We start from the raw sequence: 13324 nt of genomic DNA, 5'->3' as shown, positions 1-13324 counted from the left end.
CAAAAACAGCTCCCTGTGTACAGATAGAATCTGGGTAGATTTAAAGTAATGGAGGGTGTTACAGATGAAATACATTTTTATCAAACATAACTATGAAAAATGTTATTACATCATCAAAACTCTCTTGACAGTCTACTTATGTTTTAGTGTGTTTCCAAAGTATTTCTTATAGTGCAGCTGTTTCTTGTTTGATGTTAATGAAAGATTTTATAGACCAGACTTTATGGAAATAGTAAATATAATTATTTCAAGTTTCAAATATTTATTTTTGTTGAAAAATATGTACATTGGTAAAATGCAAACATTTTAACAGTAACAAAAAGGCATTTATTAAACTAAAATTTGTTTGATTCCAAAGGCAAATCAGAGTTTTTTTATCCACTCAACCTGGATTTGTCAATCAAGGCATTAAAGGACCAGTGTGTAGAATTTAGTTGCATCTAACAGAACAGACTTGACAGAAATGGAATATAACACTAATAAAGTATATTTTAATTGTTGTATAATCATCTGAAAATAAGGATTGTCATGTTTTTGTTACCTTAGAATGAGCCCTTTATAGCTAGAGAGGGAGAGGAGTGGCATGTTCAGCCCGGAACAGACAATCCAAATACTGGCTCTAGAGGGCCTTAAGCTGTTTTTGAGTTTCACAGCCACCATAGGTTGTGTGTGTGGGGAAGGGTGTGTGTGCTAGGATTTAGATGCCATTAAATCCTACACACTGCACCTTTAATCTACATAATAAACCTTCAACAAAGACACATCACAAATAAGACTTTTCTTTTTGGGGATTAAGGGAATGCCTGATTGTGTTGTTGGATGTTGTGTTAACTTATAATTCTATTTTGTACGGGTCAACTGTAGCACTGAAAATATAACAAATCACATCCCAAAATGTTTTGTTCTTGTCATTTCCTGTTGGTGGGAACAGTTTTTATAGATGGAGGTAGACATAGACGTAGACAGTTGTTTGAAGAAAAGTGTTCACGGTGTCAGGCAGCTACTGGTTGTAGTTTTCCCTCATGTTACTCAGTCAAGTCAGTCTACCTGAACTAAGGAATCTAAAAACGAAACAAGTCTGTTTCCAAAATACTGAAGCAATGTAATCTATGTTGCAACAGCGCTCTGCTTGACCAACATTTTCTGCCGGGCACCCTTAGGCGCTGAGGAGTCGAGTCCGGTCGCCCCTCCCGAAGTGTTTGGAAATCCATGAGCAGCCACGTATTTACGGTACGCCTCTCGGATGATGCGGAAAGCTCGTGTGTTAGCGTAAGGGATATCAGTTACTGGGTCTCGGTACAGTGCGGCCTTGTGGGTGACTGGACAAACCTCCTGGACAGGAATCTGAGGACTTGACTGTGCGCTGCGTGGGAAACCTGCCTCAAACGCTTCGTCATCACTGAACGTTATGTAGGTGCGGGAGCACAAGCCTCCGGCGGGCTGCTGGGAAGGCGTGGAGGGATTTGGCGGCGCAGTCTGAGGAACATCCTGATCCAACCTTTGGAAAATGGAGGAATTACAAATGTTACCATTTTTGCATAACATTATAACGTCTTCACGTTTTCATATTTTAACTTTTGTTTTGGTCTAATTGAATGTCTGGTCGGGTCGAAATGAAGGAATATAAATTTCACAGCAGGAGAACTGAAAATGCAATAAATCTCCAAGTTACATAACCACTAAACATTGGCATACTATGTTCTGGTATGATAATTTAAAAGGGGTTTAATACTTGTATGGTCAGCGAAATATTGTTTTCCACTGAGCAGATTACGTCAAGCTAGCACAAAAAAAATGTATAAAGCGGTTCAAAGAGGTCAACAGTCTATCTGCCAAATTATTTCTGAAGCAAAATATGTTCAGCAGGAGATAAAACGCACCCTTCAACATCAACATTTTCTTCTTTTAGGACTGAGTGAGAGACAAGGGGCATGAGTACTGAATGATAACGGATAGTCGGTCCTTCGAAACGCCGCTTCTTGTGGACTTGTTTCTTCTTGTCCGCCTCCAGACGTTCATAGTTTTCTACAAACAGGAAGTAAAATAAAATTAGGTATTCATATTTTAAATGTGTATTGTAATGAAGTGAAACACTTTGAGGCAATATATGGATATGCTCATATTCATTATTAATTTATCAGCATTTTAAAAGCAATGAATCAGTGAAATCAGTTAATTTGTATGCACTATATTAACCATTTCCATTGCCATTAATATTTGTTTATGTAATGATATTTCTGTGACTACTGCTTTATTTGTGATTTAAAAAAAAAGCTCTAATAAAGTTCTATTATTGTATAAAAAGCAAAAGAAAAAAGAAAAAGATTTACGATCATATAACTGCCTATAATCTACTATAAACTGAAAATTTGGCATATTTACAACAGTCTTCAATCTTAAAAAATGAAGCATTATAATACCTAGTGATCGAATGTTGATCTCAGCTGTTATCTTGGCCTCAGCCAGCAGTTCTTCTTGGGTTAGGGGACGGTCACGGTGGGCACCTCTCCGTCGCCGAGGTGCATCCTGCCGCTCTTGCAAGCGCAGATTGGTCTTCCGAGTGTGTTCACTGGTGGACTGTCGCACAGACTTACGAGCTAAAGATGGATCAAGAACTTAAATTAACCCAAACAAAGGAGCTGTGTTCAAACACTATTCATAATACAAATGTCTACACAGACATGGACCTTTTCAGAGGCAGTTGTGATGTAATCATGGTTTGTTTATAATGTGATGGACTGATTTAAGTGTTTTTGGATTTTTAATTTATAGAGAGGTAACGGTGTATCTTACTTTCAGCAAAATCTTGAAATTCTTGAGGAATCCTCCTTTTGAGCTCCACTTTAGCTTTCTCTGTCTTCTTTGTTTCCTCAGAGGGTCTTTTGGGTTTGGGCTTTGGCACCTTTATAGGTTCCTTGGATTAAACAAAGACAAAAAAGTCATCAATTTAATAAAATTATCACAAACAAACAAACTTCTCTGAAAGTAATTTGGAACTGCCTGCTTATGACCGTAATGTAACAGATTCTAATTCGACAACCACAGATGAAATTTTTATCACTCTTACTGCTCCCTCAGCTGCTGTTACGAGGATGGCATTTGGCATCCAATGCTGCAGAACAGCAACAGTAAAAAGCAGCTGCAAGGGCTTTATTGTGTGTAATAAGTATCAAAGTAGGGTCAGAAATATTCTTCACCAGCTAAAGTAAGGATAAAAACACACATTTTAGAGGATTTAGGTGATTTAATTAAATTAATTAATTAAGTCTGCCAGCTCTTGAAATTAGTGTCACTACCTTATAAGCTTTAGTGACGACTCGACTTTTCCTCCGAGGTGCGTCCTCCTCCTGGTCGCTGTCTGGCTCGTCACCTTCGTCGATGTCAAAATCACTGTCTACCTCATCCTCAGTGTCTGAATGTTCTCCGTGATACTCGTCATCTCCTGATTCCTGGAGGGGAGAAAAGAGGCACAAAAGATATAAAAGGTAAAAGATATAAAAAAATCTATGAGACTTTCTGAGGGAGACTCCAGCTACTCACATTCACCTCGTGTAACACAAACACATACAGAAGAAACTCGAGAGCAATTTATAACAATTTAATAGAGGAATCAAGCTCATGGGGTATATTTAATATCAACACCTGTAGTACAAGAACATGAACCCTGGAGTTAAAACAAAAGTTAAAATTTAAGCTAAATGCCAGATAGCAGCAGTTTTTCAAACCAGTATGAGACAACAAACCTCAAAACAAACCGCAAAATAATCTTAACCTAATTATTAAGTGCATATTAAGTAAGAGAAAGGCTGCACGTTTTTTTGTTTTTTTTTGTGACATGTAAATTGTGACTACATACAAACACAAACCACAGTGACAGAGAGAGTAACACTTAAAATACTCGGCTCGACTGACATTCAGAAACTGAAAATATTTCAGTGACTCTATTAACCAGATTATCCTTCAAATTCAAGTATGGGTACAGGCATGATCACACAGTTTTATCGCAAATGAATGAGGTGTCTCGGGATTTGTTTGTGAATTTTTTTCATCTCGTTATTTTCCATCACGCTCGGCTGAGACGGACGTCAGGCCTGCCAGAGCAGCCGGTGCTAAATCCTCCTACACAAGCTGACCCTTGCACCGGCAGCCGCTCGAAGAAAATTAGCTAGACTATAAATTGAGAAAATAAATCATCTCATCATAAACACCTCAAATTAAGTTACCACTGTATTAAATATTGCTGTGTAATGTTGACACAAAATAGAGCTTAAGCCTTTCTTCTCTATGTGTGTGTGTGTGTGTGTGTGTGTGTGTGTGTGTGTGTGTCGGAAGAAAGGCTGGTATCCGGTCTTCAAAACTTTGTTGGCTCTAAAAATGGACTGAAACAGGATATTTTGAAGTCATCTGTGACAGTTTCAGATGACTCATGCAGGTATGTTGGTTCTGATGACCGGAGCTGCTGTAAGATTTAACGGACTGTACATTATACAGACCGATTCCACGCTGTAAATCTGTCACTGCTTTATTGGATTGTTGAACTTCAAAATATTTTTCTCCGTTTTTTGTGGCCCTGTTTACAGATCGATAAAACCAAAGCTAATGGGAATTCGTCCCAGTTTAAAAACGGTGCAGTCTGCTGAGCAATTTATGCCAACCCTGCTATTGAACGTGATCTTCTCACACAATATTATCTGTTGTGGTGGTAACAGCACAGAGGCATGGAAGCAAAAGCATTTAAATAAGCATGTCTTCTTCTGGCAAAGATTGTGAGATGTAAGGGAACATACACTGAGTCGCCAGTCTAATAAATAAATAAATTTTACCTTCAAGGAAATTTTTGACTGAATTGTTTTAGAGAGGGGTTGGCTCAACTTCATTGACATTTTAGAGATTGCAGTTTGAGATGCCGTGTGATTGTACTGCATTACAAAAATATATGTTAATAAGAAGATAAGATATTCCTTTATTAGTCTCACAATGGCGAAATTTGCATTAGTACAGCAGCAAATGGACAGTAAAATAGAAAGTAGTAGAAAGAGTATTAATAAGAAAATAAAAAATAATAAATAATTATGAAAAACTAAAACAATAATAGTAAAAATATATAATAAAAAATAAAAATAATCCTGACATTATTTACAAGAGTTATACTGGTACTGAGTGATAATATACCAGAGACATAATTATTGCACAGACTAAAGTGAAAAAAAAAATATATGTATATTATTTATATATTGCACAGTTGAAATGAAATTAGCAGTATACTTGGATCACATAATTTACAGTACCAGTCAACAGTTTGGACACCCATCATTCACTTGAATAAAAAAAGTGTGTCCAAATATCTGACATGTACTGTGTATCAGTGATAGGAGACTAAATATTATAAAACATCTCTCAGAAACTCTTATTCTCAATCAAATTAACAGTTTTACTCATTTCCAAATACTCCATTAACTTACTACTTTATGGAGTAGTGTAATTTTATTTTTCTTCTAGCTAATGCATTTAACATATTTTTGGGACCGTTGCATTGCTTGTATGTAGTCAATTAAATGCTTGAAAGTCCCCCTCCACTCACATTTGTTCATTTTCACATTCATCTGGTGAAAGTGGAAAGTTTCTCTGTGCTCATTGAAAATCCAATTTTAAGCATGAGTTGCAACATCACAAATAGTTTCCAGTGGACATGTACTGAGAAAGGACTTAACAGTGAAGTAGGAGACTTTGTCCAACACTTAAAACTTTTGGGATGAGATTTATATGAATATTTCTTGATTCTAGGATTTCTTTTAATGAGGGAGAAAGAGTTGGTGTCATTTGAGGGGTTTTAACAGGATCATCAGAGAAAATAATCAGCTCCAACTAATATTTTCATTCATCATTTTAATTTTGGACTTAAACACCACATTATTTGGGCTTTTTGACAGCTTGTCTGGTCTAGCTCTGATAACACGTGTTGGTAGTTAATTGTTATTTAATGTTAACGTATAATTAATTTACAAACACATTACAGTTAGTTGCAGCCTAATGTGACAATATGAAGCCACAACAACCTGAGATCCGACCAATTTCTCAAGAGAGTAATTGCAGCTGATGCTAACTAGTTAGCTTACTCGTGTCTTTCAGTTTAATAAACGCTACTCACATCGTTGAAGCCTCCATAAGTGGTCTTGTAAAACTCGTCCTCTTCTTCAGCATCCAGCAGCTTTGACATGCGGTTACCTGCAGTCTTTCTGGGTTCTCGGTCAACAGCGAGAGTCATGTTTGCAATAATATCAAACTAAACAATGGTAACGAGTGTATTACCGCTATGCTAACAGTTGTACACCTAATATTTGGTGTTTTGGAGGGAAACTCTGTTACTTGCTGTGTTGATTTAAATTATATCTTGTTACTCATAATCATCTAAGTTAGAACTAAGTTTTAAAGTCACGGTTGTGTGTTTTCTTCTCGTATCCACTACAAAAACATTAGCTAGAGCTCACTGCTAAATCAGACTAGCCGCTACTTTCCACACACATCCGGGTTCCGGAGCAGGTGACGTACTTCCGGGCTACGACTCGAAGATTTCAACTGTTAAATATTCAATATAAATTACATATATATACATTTTTATCAATAATCTTATTGATATTTAATTCTCATGAAAATATCAATTGCTGAATCACTCGTGAATCATGATTATGTTGTCATGGAAACCAGTTACTGAGAGGGTGTCTGACATGGAGAGCTAATGTAATGTTACCCTGGCAACACCATAATATAGATTAGATTATTGCATGAGCACAACATTAATTACTATGTATGACTGTATTTGCTGCTTATTTTGTATGTTGTATGCTTGTAAGTATAGTTTGTGTTTATACTGTGAGCATGAGTATGGCTTACTTGGTATTTATTTTATTTATCAGCGTTTTACTTATGTATTTATTTATTTATTTGTTTGTTTGTTTTGTAGTTGCTATTTTTAGTACAACAAAACATGAATATCTACAGTGGCCCCAAAGCCCGATGATCATAAACACACAAAGAAAGACTCAAAAGAAACAGACATACAAACCGAAGCCCTGGTTCTGTTTTAACTGTGCAAGGACGTACACATTGCCCCATGTTGCACCGACACTACAAATCCCGCCTTAGTAGCTGAAAAGAGGAAGCAGCACAGGTGGGAAGCACAAAATGGTTTTAACAGTTCCTGTTGTGGAACAAACAGGTGCTGAGGAGAGTCAACAACGTCCCTCAGATGTAAACAATGAAAACAAAACTCCCTCCGAAAATAACAAAGTTAAAACACTCACAGAAAATGTCAAAGCTCAAACATGTTCCAGCTTAGAACATTCAAACATTCCCCAGAGAAATGCATCTTCTTTCAGACGTCAGTTCATCATATGGGGCATGTAGTCTCCAGAAATGGTGTTGAGACTGATACAGAGAAGATTGTAACCCTTAAGACATGGCCTGTCCCCCAGACCCATGAGAGTTAAACTCCTTCCTTGGTTTCGCTGGGTTTGTTAAGGGCTACTCAAGCATTGTGAAGCCCCTCCACAACCTAACCTGCGGCTACCCACCTCTCCACAAGGGATAAGTCATTTATTTAACACACCCTCTATAAGCTTCTCAATAATTTAAAATCATAATTTAAATATCAGGTCAATATGAAGCAATGACTTCAGTGAGTAAGACTGGACAATATATCAATTTTATATCAATGTCGTGATATGAAGCTAGATAGATTTTGGATATCATCTTTTTTTTCCTGGCTTTAAAGTTAAATTAAAAGGCTGTGTTTATATCCACATTACGGATTTTTTTTTTTTTAATTAAATCTCTCGTGTAAATATTTTGTTAAAAGCATCAATAGTCATCCTTACAATACTATCACAATATCAGTATTGAGGTATTTTGTCAAAAATATTGTATTTTACTGTCAGTATCATCCAGCCCTACCAGTGAGTGGAGGTTGCTGCATTTTGCTGTACACATGTAACATGTTTAAGAACAAGCAAGTTTTGTGGTTTGTGTCAGCAAAATCAGCAAATCTTTACATCTGAGAGGAAAGCAGTGAATTTTGGTATTTTTGCTTTAATAAAAGGGGTTAAACAATTATTCAACTATCAGCACAGTTGCAGGTTAGTGGATCTTTCTTGGCTGTTGGGCAGACTCCTGTAGTATGTATTTTCAGTGCTATGTCACCCTAAAACTGCACAGTGAATACAATTACTGGCTGGCAACTACTAAATAAGCACACAAAAAACATTTTGGAAAGTAAAATTACTTTACTTTATGCAGCAAATGAAGTGGTTTATTTGGGAAATTTTAAAAACTTACATTCCAAACATCCATCAAAGAGTGAGTACAGCAGTAAATATGACAATGTTAAAATACATGCAAAAATATACAATACATAAAGCAGATTTGACATGCTTGATGCAAGTATTGTATACATGAACCTTAATATAAGGTTAACATCCCTATGACTATATTATACTTATTTCGTGGACCATAATAATTATTTTTGATAGTGTATTTTTCCTAAAACGTAAATGTGCTCTTTAAAACCAAATGTACAGAAAAAACAAACAAACCATAAAGATTAGTCAAGTCTGACAGACCTAAACTCAGTTCTTGCACATTATCTGCACTGAATTCTTAAATAGTTTCTATAAATAAACATCAAGCAATAAGCAGTTAACCGAATAATTTACATCTTTACATGCATTTGGCCTATTAAATACTGCACACTATGATTGCTTTGCATGCAGGCAGTGTTATGTAAAATGTTTGGAGCTTCTGTGTCATAAAAGAGGCAGACACAAAAAATAATCTGAATAATAATGTCCATTTTATGTTCAACATTCTTAAAATTAACTTCAAATCTATATTTTCACATATAAATTTGAATTTGAACAGTTAGCCACTGGTGGACACAAGCTATCATGCTTCAGAAATTAAAGACTGTGTAAAGTGAAATTTTCTTCTAAACACATTAAATAGGTCATAAATGTATTTCTAAAAAAGGTGTAAAAAGCATTTCAACCATTTAGATTTGAATTGTGGAGCTAGGCTTCACAAACTGTGTTTCAAGATTTCTGTGTTCGGGATTTAGTGGGCCCTGCTGCTGTATTGGTACAAATACATTCAGCGCACACTACCACTACTACAGTCTACAGTTAGCCAGTTAGCTGAATTAGCTGCCGAGTTAGCCGACAAGCTAGCCGCCGAGCTAGCCGCTGAGTTAGCAGCAGAAAGCTCTCAGACATAGCGTCCATGTTTCAGGTAGAGGTGGTGACTTTGATTGACAGGTGACACTTGTTAGGGAGCGGGGTTTCAGCGGACTCGGCGGGCACTCCCACAGCGTTTGGGAGCAGAGAAAGAGACTGAGTTTTACACAACTTTGAAGCCTAATTTCATATATTTGGCGATTTTTTTAATCATTCAAATTTGGCAGGGTGGTTAACAACACACTTTTCTGTGGTATGTCAAACTCAGAAAACATATTTATTCTTACTTAGCACAGACTTTAAATTCTAATTATAAATCTTAATTTATGAGTAGAAATTGTAGCTGTAATCATCAGGTAGTTTTACATTTTGTAACTGCTATCTTGTGCCAACTCATTCTAGGTGTATAAATTGAAAAAAAGACTTCTCACTTATTGACTCATATTAGTTTCATGGTGAACCTGCTGGTCTCATTACCTGTGCCTCCAGCACTACCTGACGCAGCGCTTCGTGGCACATAAGCAATTGTGGCCGTGTGTTTTATTCGCCCTTTGCTCTTACTCCAGAAGAACATGAAAATGAAACATATGCTCACAGAGCTGAAAAATGAAGCAAACCCAATAGTTGCTGCTACCAGTAACGTCTTGAAATCAAATGGGAGTTTCTGAGGTCCATTCACACCAGGAGAGGCAGACGGAAAGGCAAACCAACTCTTAAGACGAAAGGGGTTTTTAGAAGATGATGGAAAGCATCGGACATGGAGGCTGACAGGCAGACTGTCATTTCCTGCTGCATTAGATGCCACACACAGGTAAGTACCACTGTCTTGAGGCTGTGCATAGCGGACCTCCAGTGAGCCATTGGACAGAGCTCGTATTCTTCCAATGGGTGATAACGGTCTTAGCTGTGGGTTTAGCCAAGTGACAGATGGCTGAGGGTCACCTTCCACGTTGCAGTAAAACACCACCGTGTGTCCCTGGTCCACTTTCACTTCTTGAGGTTTGTGGTTCAGAATTCGAGGCTGCCGACAGGTGAGCAAACCTGGGAGCTCAGCTTCAGAGAAGTCCAGAAAATTCCAGCCCTGCAACTGGACAGAGGTAGTGCAAGTTGGTGGATATCCACCAAAATCCAGATAGAGGCGCTTGCGCACCACCCATAGCAATCGACAGTCGCATGCAAGTGGATTGTTGTCAAGTCCCAGACTTTCAAGGGTGTCCAATGAATGAAAAACTCTCTTCTCGAGTGTGGTTAGAAGATTTCTAGACACATTTAGCAATCTGAAGCGTGCCAGACCCCTGAATGCTCCAAGTTCAATACGCAGTAACGATCCTCCAACCAGATGAAACTCTTGGAGACGCAGCAAGTCACCGAGCATCGCATGAATGTAGGTGATTGGATTAAAAGACAAGTCAAGGTAAACAAGATATACAAGATGATGCAAAGGGATATAGGGAACAGTACTAAGATTGCAGTGTGTGATGGTGAGGGATGTAAGATTTAGGCCAAAGAGACTATTTCCCGACAGGGTCTCTAGCCAGGGACAATGAGATATGAAAAGTTCCTTTAGACGCACTAGATGACGGAAAGAGTAGTTTGGTAGTGAGTTGAGGCCAAGCCGGTGAAAATAAAAGCTTCTCAGCCCACTAAGTTGTGTGAGCGCCTCTGTCGGCACAGCAGTGAGATTGCAGGCATCAAGGTGCAGCTCCTGTAGGCTGGTTAGGCCAGTGAAAGCTTGATGAGAGATGAAAACTAAGTCATTTTCTTCTGCCTTAATAAACTGCAGGGACGCTAAATCATGGAAAGTGAAATCTAAGACAACAAGGATCTTGTTGTCACTTATGTCCAGTAACTGCAGTTTTGACAAACCAGCAAAGGCTCCTACAGGAATTATCTTCAGGTGATTGTGAGCAAGACGCAGAGTTAGCAGACTATGCAAGCCAAGAAAAGCTTCCACTTCGATTATTGCCAGGAAGTTGTCACTTAAATCCAAGTCCAAGAGATGTGTTAAAGTCTGAAACTGCTCATGCACCAGAGTCTTTATTATATTATGAGTTAAGTTCAGGAGTTTAGTGTCTTGTGGGAGACCGTCAGGCACCGTGGTAAGTTGGCCATAAGAGCAGTTCAGCTCCAGCACCGTGGTGTTGCAGCGACAGGAGTGAGGACACAGCCGGCGTGTTTCAGATGTTAATGCCAGCCCTGCCGCCAACAGGTACAGAGCTCCCCAGCACAGCCTTTGATGGACAGCAATCCCCACAAACATCTGGTGGCCTGCCTGCATGTTTGTGTATGTGTTTGTGAGTGAGAGAGAAAGAGAGAGAGAAAGCCATGAAAAGGGTGCGATAGCAATAAAACACCCTGGTGTCACCTCATACAAGAGAAAAATGTGAATAACTTTCCTTACACAAGGGATATGACTGCAGGGATTTCCCTTTTTTATTTTTATTGTCAACAAATCTTTTATGCAAACAACAATGCATTTATCTACTTACAAGTGTTGTGTGTGTATCCAAAGCCTGATATTATTGTATTCCTCTGTGCTGCAGTTGTCCAACAGCTATAAAAAATACATCAGTGAGCCACACCGCTGCACTGGGTGACTTGTTCCTTCACTACAGAGAGTTTGGTCTTGTTACTTTGTTTAGAAATAGTTCCTGGGACTAATAGCAGTGATCACATTTTCACTTATTGACTCATATTTGTGAGTGAAGTTCTTTGTAAAGCAGATATCAATGCACATTTGCAGGAATGTGATTCTGTTACCAGAGCATGTTCACGTACCTCAATATAACTTTAGTATAAAATCAAGCTAATGAAGCTCTGTAAAAGGAACAGCCTTACACAGAACTACTCTCCAGAGGACTGAAAATGTGATCACTGTTATTAGTTTTTGGAGCTGTTTCTAAACAATTTACTGTGACTGTAATCTTTGTGGTGAAGGAGTGTTGTGACCCAGCATAGGGAAAAACACTGGTGCAACATGAAAGATGAGACTCCCCTCTTACCAGCTCCCAAGAGCCACCAGCAACAGAGGATCTACAGCCCTTTAAAGGTTTTATTTAAAATATTAAAAACAATAAAATAACACACACAGAGATTAAAGCTGCCTAAAGCAACCTAAGATGACCTACTCAAATGAAAAGAACAAAAAAATCCAACCCACTAACCTCACTGCTATTGAAACAAAAACAGGAGAAAACAAAATTAAACAAAAATGCTATCCACCCCTACCAAACTCAGGCTGGTATATCACATTAGGAAATCTATATGCAACATTTTAACACTGAAACATGTTGGTTGGTTGGAAGTGAAAAGAGGAGGGCTCACAGAAGCTGGGAGCTTGAACCAATCAGATCCCTGGAACAACGTACACACTCACAACCATTCAATCAGACAATCAGCCGAGCTCACCCACCATCCATCACACACAACAACCACAGACAGAGGCGGAAAGAGATTCACAACACATGCACAGAGGTGATTAAAGCACATACATAAGCACATTTCTACATACAAATAGAAAACGTTCATACGACATCAGGGTCTTAACAGGAGGTCTTCGGCACAGCAATACAATATATCAGGCTTAAGATGCACACACAGTACCAGTTTGGCTCTACAGGTGATTTGTTGACTTAGAAAATGTCCAACCATATTTTTTAATATAAGAAGAAGAGTACAAGAAGACAATCATTGTGAAGATGTGGCACACAAGGATCTTTCTTTGGAAATACAAATCACATCCACATAACATCATGAACATCATTATTATACAACAAAGCTGCATAGTTAAATATTTATATTTTTTAAATACTTGTCACAAGTGCTTGAAGTATGTATTTGCTCTTTTCTCACCTCTTGGACAACAGGAAGTCGCTTTTCATAACCAGACAGCTGCTGATGCGTAGTTCTCTCTCATCGGTCCTACAGACACTGAAGAAACACCGAGACAGAAAGCAAAAGAAAGGCAGAATTTGTCAGATGGTGATGCTGAATCATCTTCGATAGACTATAAATAACAATGTGCAGTTTGGAGTTATGTTGTCTATATTATTGCAGGATTATTAATACAATATCAGAGCTGCAGAAGTAACAATGTCATC

General features: G+C 38.1%; 2 protein-coding genes across 2 annotated transcripts; both read right to left on the bottom strand.

Moving 5' to 3' along the window:
- Nucleotides 1–253: 253 nt before the first annotated feature.
- Nucleotides 254–6528, bottom strand: vps72a (vacuolar protein sorting 72 homolog a). The gene is made up of 6 exons (XM_053333969.1): nt 6149–6528; nt 3297–3449; nt 2794–2914; nt 2421–2597; nt 1881–2025; nt 254–1498 (listed from the first exon to the last, which is right to left on the bottom strand). The coding sequence occupies exons 1-6, from the start codon at nt 6263–6265 to the stop codon at nt 1108–1110; spliced, it is 1104 nt and encodes a 367-aa protein (XP_053189944.1). The 5' UTR covers nt 6266–6528; the 3' UTR covers nt 254–1107.
- Nucleotides 6529–9663: 3135 nt separating this feature from the next.
- Nucleotides 9664–11484, bottom strand: LOC128374277 (leucine-rich repeat and immunoglobulin-like domain-containing nogo receptor-interacting protein 1). Its single transcript, XM_053334557.1, has one exon. It carries the CDS (start codon nt 11482–11484, stop codon nt 9664–9666), a length of 1821 nt encoding a protein of 606 aa, XP_053190532.1.
- Between the last annotated feature and the right edge of the window lie 1840 nt (nt 11485–13324).

This window comes from Scomber japonicus, chromosome 15, assembly GCF_027409825.1.
Source record: "Scomber japonicus isolate fScoJap1 chromosome 15, fScoJap1.pri, whole genome shotgun sequence".
In the NCBI taxonomy this organism is placed as follows: Eukaryota; Metazoa; Chordata; class Actinopteri; order Scombriformes; family Scombridae; genus Scomber; species Scomber japonicus.
Note: the sequence above shows the minus strand (reverse complement) of the source record. Positions and strands in the feature narration are given on the sequence as shown.